This window comes from Myotis daubentonii, chromosome X, assembly GCF_963259705.1.
Source record: "Myotis daubentonii chromosome X, mMyoDau2.1, whole genome shotgun sequence".
Taxonomy (NCBI): Eukaryota; Metazoa; Chordata; class Mammalia; order Chiroptera; family Vespertilionidae; genus Myotis; species Myotis daubentonii.
The window spans coordinates 113,969,380-113,981,208 of NC_081861.1; the positions used below are offsets into that span (position 1 = coordinate 113,969,380).

At 41.1% G+C, this 11,829-nt stretch overlaps 1 protein-coding gene across 1 annotated transcript; it reads right to left on the reverse strand.

The window, feature by feature from the left end:
* Positions 1-976: 976 nt before the first annotated feature.
* On the reverse strand, positions 977-2,578 carry LOC132223659 (protein FAM47A-like). The gene has a single exon (XM_059678724.1). It carries the CDS (start codon positions 2,576-2,578, stop codon positions 977-979), a length of 1,602 nt encoding a protein of 533 aa, XP_059534707.1.
* Between the last annotated feature and the right edge of the window lie 9,251 nt (positions 2,579-11,829).

The window sequence follows — 11,829 nt, forward strand, 5'->3', positions numbered from 1 at the left end:
GGTGACTGGTGGGGTGGGGTCCTAGGCCTGGCGCCACCCGCATCCCCCACCACCCAACCCCGGTTCCCCTTTCACCATTGGGAAATTGGAGCCTGCCGGCTGGGGATAGGAACTGAGAGGTGGTCAGTGCGCATCATAGTGACTGGCGGAGCAGTCATCCTGGTTGTTCCACCATTAGGGTCAATATGCATAATACCCTTTTATTATAAAGGATAGAGGCCCGGTGTACAGGTGGGCTGGCCAACCTGCCCTGATGGGGGTCCCGATTGGGTAGGAGGTCTCCACCGGGGGGGGGGGGGCTGGGGCAAGGGGCCAAGGGTGGTTTGCAGGCTGACCACACCCCCGACCAGGGTGGGATCCCCTCTGGGGGCGGGACCAGCTGGGGCAAGTGGCGGCAGTTGTTCTGGTCCCTCTTTGTTCTGGTTGTTCTGACATTTCGGTCACTGGATTTAATTATATAGGATGTTTACTGATTTTCAGAGAAGGAGAGGAAGAGAGAGAAACATCAATGTTGAGAGAGAATCATTAATCAGCTGCAGCCTGGATGCACCCCCACGGAGGATCGAGCCTGCACCCCAGGCATATGCCCTGACCTGGAATCAAACCATGACCTCCTGGTTCACAGGTCAATGCTCAAACACTGAGCCACATCGGCTTGGCAACAAGATCCTTTGTAAGTAATTCTTTTATTTATGGTTTTTTTAATGAATAATTGAAATAAAAATATAATACTCCTAATGCAATAAAAACCAAGAGGAGTATATGTAAGTATTGAATTCATAGTTGGTACAATACATAACACATTGATGAACCCAAGCAGAAGCTCATACAGAAAATTTTATTAGCAATAGGTGTTAAATTTACAGATATTGTGGAATCAAATTGTCCATACACAGTGAGGCACTCATGGTGAATACTGACTGAGGTTCAAATGAGAGAGACACACTAGCCAAGTGAGTAGTAAATAGAAAATTGTCTAATCCTCTTTGTCCCCTGAATCCTCCTCTTTGGGTTTGGAGAGGAGTTTCATTACTCGGTGTATAGGAGTCTTCACAGACTCATAGTTCCATCCCTTCCTCTTAAACATCTTCTCAATCACATCTGGCATCCTGTAGCCCTTGCTTACAATGAAATCTTTGAAGGCAATTGGTCCATAAAGTTCATCAATAATGTCTGGTTCAAGATGCCTTCCATCGGTCAAATGTTCCTTGTCAGGGACGACTTTAGGGTCGGGCAAAGGCTGGCCATTGACCTGCTTTTTCCAGGATTTGGGGTCCAGGTACCATGCTCCATACCTTATCTTCTCCCGTTTGGGTTTATAAGGGTCTTGTTGTTTGCGGACTTTCCTTTCCCAGTTACCTTCCTGCAGGGAGAATTTTCTCTGCTGTATGTCATCTAGCTGTTTGCAGGGCCTTATATTCAAAGGAAGCTGGCCTATTTTCTTTATTTTGACTGTATTATGGGTGAGTGGGACCTCTAAGTCAATTTCAAACTGTTTCATGAGGTCCGCTTCATCAATGCCTATGTCTCCAAAATTATCATCGATCCATCTGCAGAATTCACGAATTCTTCTTCTTGATTTTTGGAGCCCAGGATCTTTGGGGATATCCGTTGTGCATGCTGCATTTTTCTCTTCCTCAGGAAACAAACTGAATAAATATGACTGGAGACTCTCCTTGGCCGTTTGCACGTAGGCTTGGTATTCAGGTTCCAGGTTGCCCTCCTCCGGAAGTTCCAGGTTGAGCTTCCTGAAAGATTCCAGGTGGACTTCCTCGGGAGGCTCCAGGTTCACGGCCTGGTTAGGCTCCAGGTTCGCTGCCTGTGGAGGCTCCAGGTTCGCTGCCTGGGGAGGCTCCAGGTTGCCCTCCTCAGGATGTTCTTCACACAGGTGTGTGGGGGTCTTCTTTCTTTCCTTGGTGCCCTTGCAATACGCCCACGTGTCCTCCAGCTTCCTGTCAGGATCTAGCACTTCCAGGACCTTGAGGAGGAGGTCTGGAGGGAGAGCTTCCTCCAGATTCGGGCAGTTCGCCAGGGACTGCTGGGTCAGGCTGGCTTCAATGTTCTCTACAAAGGCCTTCCGTGCTCGCTGGGCTGGCGAGAGCTTGGAACACAGGTCCGCTCCCGTGGGCGGCTGCCTGTGAATCTTTTTGGGCGGAGGGCGGGGAATTCTATGAGCAATCATGGGGAGAAAGCCCTCCCAAGGGCCACGAGTGATCACATCTTCAGCAGATGGACAGCCCGTTCTGAAGTCGTCCAGTCCCTCCTTCACAAATACCCACCGCCGGCTGTCCATGGAGGTGGGGCACTTCCCAAGCTGCTTGTTCTGCCTGCAGAGATAGCGGGAAGGCAACCTGTCCCTGTCCTTGAACCAGGGCTTACAATTCATGCCCAGGGGCAAGGGCTCCTGCGGCCCAGGCCCTAGCAGCCACTTCTTGCTGGGCTCTGGCTTTTTGGCGAGCTTCGGCCCTGACTGCCACGGCTTGATCAGCCCCGACTCTATGAGCGCCTTCTTCCTCAGGTCCGACTTTAACAGCCACCCCTTGTGGGGCTCCGGTAAGGGCCACTGCTGGCACGCCATGGCACCCTTGGACCAGGGTGCCCAGCGGCCTCAGGGGTTTGTTGTCCCAGCGGCCCAGTTGCTAGGAGACCATTGCCAGGTGCTGCCACATTCTTATTCTTTCCTGAGGCGGGTCAGCACGCGCCCCTGCACAGCCTGCATTGTCCTGGGATGGCCCGCAAGGTTGCATTCTTGCTTGTGGTAGAGAATTGTCCTCGTGTATGGGCACACCACAGTTGAGCTCCCCATTCATCTTTTGATGGACTTTTGGATTGATTCCAGTTTGAGGATGTTTGCAAATCAAGGGGCCACGAATATTTCACATGTTCACACCTTCATACAAGTACTTTCATTTCTCCTGGATAAATTATAAGTAACAATTGATAGGGGGGAGCTTCTGAGAGCCATGTTTTTTCTATGTACTCACAGCCCTCAGGTTTTGATATTTGCCCAAATATGGGTGAGGTGAGTGAGCCATTGGGTATACAACTTAAGATGGCACCCAAAATCCCCCTCAGAAATCAAGATCAGTTATCTTTTAAGGTAACATTTCAACATAATCAGAAAAACAGTGCCATAGTAAAGCCTGAGGACAAAGGATAGGTCAGTGCCCTACTACTGATCCTGTCTTAATTTAAAACCCATGTGTTCTTCTCCATCCATTTTCTTTTTACAAATAATATTTACCTTTTTTGGATACCGTTGTGTTTCTTGGAAACAGTTTGATTCTTTGGGATCCCTTTTAAGATTTGATTTAAATAAACAGAGCAGTTCCCTGTGATAGTACATGGCTAAATACTGTTAGACCATGTGGTATGTTTAATTAACTGTTCCTCACTGCTGAAGCAAGACCCACGTAAATTATTCAATGCCTGTGCATCTAGAGATGTTTTAGTCTGGCTGACAGTAAAGGTCACTATTGCAGGCCCTGTGTGAGTATCAGTTATCAAGAATCCTTTCCAGTGGTTTCTTTCCTGGCTTATAATAATGTATTCACACAGGAGCTGATCAGTAATCCCCTGAATCATTCTTGTGGGGTGCAAGAATCTGGAGTTCCCTCTCTTTCTCTCATTTTGCTCTCTGGTTGTCTGCCTTGAGATCTCTACCCACCTTGTTCTCTGTGGTGTCTTAGCTCCATTTCCTCTACATAGCGTGACTGCTGGTCTTTGCCTCTCTGAGCTGTGGCCTAGAAACGGAAGGAATGTGGAGCCATCATAGGAGTCACCTCATTTATTTCCTATCTGTGAGGCATCTGTCCCTGCTTCCTGATGAACAGTGTCTTTCATAAATTTATCTTACTTTATTTCATTATTTTTTCAGGTGTTCCAGGGCATAAATCTGATCCCTGTTACTCTATGTAGGCCAGAACAGAAAATATAATTTCCTTTTTTTTTGTTTCATCTCCATCAGTTTGTGAGTCTGCCTTTTCAAAGGTCTCCCACGACTTCTGAGCAATCATGGGGAGAAAGCCCTCCAAAGGGCCACGAGTGTTCTCATCTTCAGGAGATGGACAGCCCTTTGTGAAGTCGGGCTGTCCATCTCCTGGTACCGTAAATTCTTGCTATTCTCCATGATTAGAAATTGTAGATCACACCCACATTATTGAAACATTATTGAAACAAATGCCTCCTTTAAAATCCATACCAATCTATTTTTCTTTTTTCCCTAGTACTCAGGATAACCATCTACTTCAAATTCCAAAAAATAAATAGTAAACTCCTTAGCATGTAGCATTAGGTGTTTTACAATTTCAATACGGCCTGGCTTTTTCTTGGTCATAGCCAATAATACACTAATACACAAATTACAGATTAGATGTAATTCTTCAACCATGGCAGCAACTTGAATCTTGTCCTAAAATACATTTTTTATTCATTTACTTATTCAGCATACATTGCTTCAGTTCTCCTTTTGTATGGGGTAGTGTGTCCAATACTCAAACTATTGCAATTAAAGATACAAACACAATATTTTCCCTATAATAAAATTCCCATCAATTTTTGCCATCTGATTATTTTAAAGATTTTCTTCAGACTTCACCCTTGAAGTACATTCTTTCTGAGTAAGTGTTAAGTGAAGCAGGCTGAGATTGCAAATCAATGATACAGAATTAAATATATTAATACAGCTAAGATGACTTATGATGGTTGGTATAAGTTAAAATATGAAGCTAAGGAATAGAAAATCAGTGACCACGATTCAATGGGAACTCAATCTATTCTAGAAATCAGTGCTTGTAAATTAGTATTATTATTAATATCATTATTAATATTAATATTATTGTTTCCTGCAGTATGAAGCACAGGGAGAATATCTCCATTGAAGGATAAGAACAAACTGACATTTTCATAGGAAAAATGACAACTAGCCAAAAGGTAATGCCCAGTATATTCAAACCCCTTTAAAAGTTCACTATTGTCCCCATTTGTCATATGACATATACTTTTTCCAAAGAGGAAAGATAGATGTGCACAGAAATTACATGTACCCGTTATTGAAATTATCACGTGAATCCTAGCTGTTTTGGATCATTGGATAGCAGTGATGGAGAACCTATGACACACGTGTGAGAGGTGACACACGAACTCATTCCTTTGGCTGATTTTTCTTTGTTAAATGGCATTTAAATATATAAAATAAATATCAAAAACATAAATCTTTTTTTTACTATGGTTGCAACTGTCAAAAAATTTCTATATGTGACATGGCACCAGAGTTAAGATAGGTTTTTCAAAATGCTGACATGCCGAGCTCAAAAGGTTCACCAAGATCCTCAGCCTGGGGACTGAAGTGTCCCGGGTAACAGTTTGGTCAAGGTCACATGGCCAGGTGGTGGGGACAAGAAGGCTCAATCCCCAGTAGGAGCCTACAAGAGGCACCTGATCCATGATTCTCTCTCATCACATGTTTCTCTCCCTCTTTCCCTCTCCCTATCTCTCTAAAATGAATATATATATATTTAGCCAATGAAATATAATGAATGAGCATCAGGTGTTCCAAATAATGTTTCTAGAGCTCTCTTCACTCTTAAATACAAGAGGTTACATTACTGTATGAACATAAGCATCTTCCAAGTATTCATCCTACTCTGGCTATGGCAGTTAACATTAGGAAATATGGCTATTGAAACAGGGCCTGCTGTAGTTGTTTGCCATCTCCCAAAGCAAATATTTCTGAAGAGTGATTACTGACGTAGAGTACTTATCTTTCTCAATTGTCCCATTTTTTTGCTTCTTAAATAGACAGCATGTGAAGATTGAGTCTTACAGGTAGTTGTTACCATAACTTTTGTCGAGTAAGACTCCCTCCACGTTCTGCTTGGAGTAGGGTTCGGTATCTGAAAGAGGAGCCGCACAACAAATGAGAGAAAAAGACACGAGATAATATTGCAATATTGGGGGACCAGGCAGCAAGTCCCGAAGGACTTCCCCCTTGCTCAGGCCTCACCAAGCTTTTATTGATCTGGGAGGCACCCATAGCATAGCCCTTAGGCAGGCGACCCCCCAGTAACAAGCAGACTAGCCCATCAGCAAGGATTTACATAATAATAAATGGGGGTGTAGTTTCAGCTACCACTGTCTGGACAAACAGAGGTTGCGCCTAGCCCCGACCTTTGCTAGGGCTTCAAAGGCACCCAGCCTTCGGGGGGTTTCAGGGAGTTCTCTGTCTATGCTTATCAGATAGTGAAGGCAAAAAACAATTTCCCACATCCCCCCCTTATTTTTTCTTTAAAAAGTAATCAAGTCCCAATTTCAATATCCAAAAGTTCTGAGTCCATGTTTCAATGTCCAAAAGTTCATGTGTACATGCCAGCAATGAAATGCTGTTTCTGGATGGTGGACAAATGCTTGTCCGGTCCTCTCTGGTTTGGTCCTGGGCACCCTGCAGTGCCACACAGCTGCTAACTGCTAGCATGGCAAGGCGTCTTCACCATCTCCATCTCTGAACTGTCTCTCCTGTCTTTGTGGCTGGAGCAATTTGGTCAGTTTCTCTCCAGGATCCCTTGTTGCAAGAATCCACATGGTCTAGGAGTTGTGCTCTGAAAGTATACAAACATATTCTCGACCAAAGGTTAATAAAGGAAATTTTACTTGGGTAATCCTTTTTATATTTGCCCAAATGATTTTTCTTTGGCTTATTTTGACACCACATATGTTTTTCATGGGTGTCTTGCTGTTAGCATTACAAAATGAAAAAAAAAAATTCTAGATGTAATTTAGTTACAGGATATTTTTCCTTACATGGTATTCTTCCACTCTCCCCCTTTTTTGATTTAATTAGGAGGCTTATGGAAAATTTTTTAATGCAGTCTAGATAACTTTAAATTTTTATTTTTTTCTGCACAAAAATATGACTGCTTTAGGTTCATTGCATGTTAAGCAATTTAACCATGAAATGAAAATTTTGGTTAATACTATATGAATAATTACTTATTTCAAATTAGCCAAATTTAATTAATTTGAAAACTTGACAACTATTTTACTGTCAAATTTAATATTCTAACAATGATCTTAATTTACACTAAATATTAATGAAATGGATCACTTTACATCCTTGTGAAGGCTCTGAGCATTCCTGTTGTTAGGCTAGATTTAGACATAGGGTCTGTTAGCCAAGCCTCCGTTTATCTGGATTCTGATTTCAGCTGGACCAAATCTCTTCTGTTATTTGGTTCCAAATCTGGGCTGGGCATGGGAAGCAAGAAGCAGCCATGGGGACAGGAGACCTTCCTCAGAAGGGGCGAGTGTTCAAGCCCGTGCACCATTGGGGGGGTCTGTTCCCCACCTTTGTTGCACCCCAAGTTTTCTCCTACTGGCCCCCGGTTGTGCCTGTCTTATGTCACCCCACCCTGTGGGGTCTTACCCGTCATTGACTACCAATGATCTCTGGGCCAGGTAGGGTGATGTGAGGTTCAGTTCTGTCTCCTTGTTAACCTATGCCCCTGTGGCCTCCACGCCCAGAAACTGCCTTTGGATCCCCTCGCCTGCTGGTGGGGTCCCGGCATTGATCATGGGGAACCCAGGTTTCTTCTCCAGAGAGGGCCCAGCTTACGCCATTGGGCCAGAGACAGATCCATGGTACCAGCTTTTCATGTTCCCAGCTTGAACAGAGAGCTCAGGTAACAGCTGTAGGCAATTGGATTCCTCTTGGCAAAAAAAGTCAAGATAGGTCAATACAGAATGCTTAAGTGCCTTCCCCAGGAGGCCCTCCACACAGTGGAAAGGAATAAATCCCTTCATGTAAACCATTCAAATTCATTTGTAAATTTGTTTGGGATAAATGCACAATATACTGTTGTAAAGCATCAAAAATTATTAATGAAACTTGTAGAATAATACCATGTAAGAATATTCTTTGTTCTAGGTCATGACAACTTAATTTTAAACTGGCTGTCTCAAGGTTTGGAATGAGGAACCTAGTTTTCAAAAAAAAAAAAAAAGAAATTTACAGAAGCAGAGACAGTATGCTATCTAAATTACAGTTCTGGGTCACCAGAGCACTGAGTTGACACGCTAACTGGAGCCTTCTGACTTTGGGATAGCTGTGCTGTCCTTCCCAGGTAAAGGAAAAATGTACCTTCTAAGACATATGATATTTATAGATTTTATGTGAATTAATTGTTACCATACTTCACTTTACTGTGCTCCAGGTGGTCTACTGGGCTGTTGGTTGTCTGGTTTGTCTTCCTCCTGCTGGATTACACTTGGAGAACTTTAACTTAAAAAAGAAAAATCTTTCTTTTTTACACCAAGTAACTATAGGGTTACTTCTTGGATGTTGATTGATAGTGCTGCAAGGCCATGTATTCCAAGTCAAAGTCATTAAACATTTATGGTAACTGTACTTATTTTTAGATTTGGTATTTTAACAGCAAATCATTAGATTATCCTGTAAATATTAGTGGAAGATATTTCAAAATATTAAAATTTCTCCTTTTTTTTAAATTTAAAATAATGTTTTTAAACAGCATTCCCTTTCGGCTAATTTGCATATACAGAGGGATCATGGGAAGCCTTCAGTAACTTTTTAGAAGAATTTTACTTTACTAGGATTCAATTGCTTACAAAGATTAGTAAATTTAGTAAAGTTTTATTCTGATACACGAGATGCAAACAGTGCTTCACCTCCAGCCTAATTTAAAATGCAGTGGTATGGTGCTTTTGTTAGTTTAAATACAGACATTGCTACTAGTAAATCAAATTTTTCTTTTATTTGGCAGAAATTCCTTATGCAATCAAGCATATTATATTTTAAAATATTGCACTCGGGAAAAGTTTTCAAATACATATCTAATTAAAAATTTTTCAACACTTTTTAAACAGTTCTCAACATAATAGGATCTAGTCTTGACCATGGAATCAATTACTCTTAATTTGTTTATGATATATACAAAACTGTGGTTCTACTGAGAATTTAAGATATCTTTTAAAAATATATCTACAAGCCTTTTAAGAAATATGAGCTCTATTGTCGGCCCTTATAAAGCCAACTGCTCAAAACATTGGTCTATCATACCACTGAAATTGTATTAAGACCATGATTGCTAATTTATTAAGCATTAAAAATATCTTCTTAAAAATAGTATTAAATAAATCCGTGAGGCAAGCACTCTTTTTGCCCCATCCACATTCCTGCAGTAAAACTCCACCTTAAAACTCCACCCCTGAAATCCCATCCTGCCTCAGTGAGCAAACCAAAATCCCTAAAAGATAGATGGCCAACATTATATTGTAGACAAACAGAAATCTCATTAGCTGTTTATACCCTTTATAATTATCTTAAAGAATATTAATCAAATTTAAACTGGTTTTTGTATTAAAAATTTCAGTTGAGATCTTAAAAATTAATCCTCTTTTTTTTTAATCAGACCAAGAAGTAATATATTTTGAATTCCTAATCATTTAAGAGAAAACACATTTTATTTTTTCAAAAACAGGTTATACATTAGATATTTAATTAATTTCTCCCGATTCAATTTGCACCTTAAACTTTCAGAGCTTTAAATCTTAGGTAGCAAATTAAATACTTAGCATTTTTCAAATCAATACTTTTGCATTTAAGGATACATTTCAAATAAAATATAAGGCATTTTCAATTAATAGATTAACTTCTATCTTCTAGACTTCATACTAGGCATACTCAGATCAACATTTCAGTATTGTAAATCTCAATACTTTTAGATGATTTGAACTTAAAAGTTTTAAATTTCCAGCCAATAAGCCTGGCATAGCTGCTAAATTTCAAAATGGTCACAATTTTCCTGCTGGGGAAGTCAATAAGCAAAACCATAGCTATTCACATGTAAACTTGACTATCAACTTCCTGGTGGTACTTGCCTCAGGGCGGGAAATTTCAAAAGAGCTACTTTAAATCGCCTTGGGAAACCTGTCTGCATTTCTTTCTCAGGTTCATCTCCGCCATTTTTAAGACCGAAACAGTCTTGGGTTTTTATTCTGTACACAGCAAAAGGTCAAGTTCAGCTCAAAACTATGCGCACTCGTTTTTAAACTGGCCTTTTCCCTTTACATGTGCACAGAAATCCCGGACGCATTTTTAAATTTGTAAAACTTTTCAATTACAAGAAGGATTTTAATTTTAGAATACTTGGGGAGGGGGCGTCCACACTGGATCGCCACATGTTCCCTTCTTCCATTCCCCCATGCCCTGCTTTGGGGGAAGTTTCAGCAAATGACTCAGATGGCGTATTTTTCCCAAAGTCATGCTTAATAGAAGACATTTTAAATTTTTTCCTATTTTGCTTTCTAAAATCATGGCTAGCACCCAAGGTTATCTTAGCCAAAGTTTGGTTGTCCTAAGATGTTCTCCAGTAATTTTTAATAAAACATTAAGTAATCTCATTGTGGGAGAGCTTATAGCTCTGCCTTTTCCTGCCACCTTTGAATCTCTCCACACCAGAGGAGGATTTAGCAGCGGGGTTTCATTTCTTATTACAGATTTTAGATTCCAAATACAAATTAAGATTTTAATTTGAACAAGAAACCACATTAAGATGACCATGGCACTCTATTTTCAGCCTGATTTTAAGGAGTACCTTTTAATATTCCAATTTCTTTATAAGATGGCCTTTTTGTACAGGTGATTCGATTAACGGCAAATTAAACATATCAGGATTAGGACATGGAGGTGGAGGGAGCCATGAAGGCCATTCCTCCCATTTTTCTTTTTTTTTTTTTGCTCCTCTTAAGGAGCAGAGGGTGCAAGGGGAGGAGATTTATCCTCCTTGACCTCTCCTAAAGTCTCTAGGAAATGAAATGCCGTGTTCCACAAGGGGAAACAATGTTTGGCAAGTTCTGATTAACTTTTTGGCAAACTTTTAAGATCTAATGTACCTTTTTCAAGAAAACAAGGCTTGTGTTATAATAACATGCAAAAACTGTAAGAGATTACCTTCTAAAATTTTAATACTTTAAACATGCAAATCAAAAGTCTATAATAAAGTTTCTCACTTTTTAAAAAGCCAAATATACCTTTTTAAAGCCGAATCTACTTTTTTAAAGCCAAATCCTTCCCCGTTTGTTAGCCTGGTTAAGAAAACGTTCCCAATGTACTTACAGACCCAGGCTTCTGTACTTGATCCTGGGCATTGCGTGCGGTAGACTTCCCCTCACCTTTTTTCGGTGAGTTTTCCACACCTTTTCGGTGAAAACTTCCTTTTCTAGCTCCAGCGAGACCTGCACTTCCAGATAACCCTTTGGGCGCCAGATGTCTAGTAAGACTCCCTCCATGTTCTGCGTGGAGTAGGGTTCGGTATCTGAAAGAGGAGCCGCACAGCAAATGAGAGAAAAAGACACGAGATAATTTTGCAATATTGGGGGACCAGGCGGCAAGTCCCGAAGGACTTCCTCCGTGCTCAGACCTCACCAAGCTTTTATTGATCTGGGATGCACCCATAGCATAGCCCTTAGTCAGGTGACCCCCTAGTAACAAGCAGACTAGCACATCAGCAAGGATTTACATAATAATAAATGGGGGAGTAGTTTCAGCTACCACTGTCTGGACAGAGGTGGCGCCTAGCTCCCACCTTTGCTAGGGCTTCAAAGGCACCCAGCCTTCGGGGGGTTTCGGGGAGTTCTCTGTCTATGCTTATCAGATAGTGAAGGCAATAAACAGTTTCCCACAACTTTGATCACTTATACTAAGCACATTTAAGATAATTCTGATACCTTGTAATGTAGCAACATTTTTCAACATCAGATTATTCCACTAACTTCCCCTTTTAGTTTTCATTTAAAAAAAAAATCATAATGACA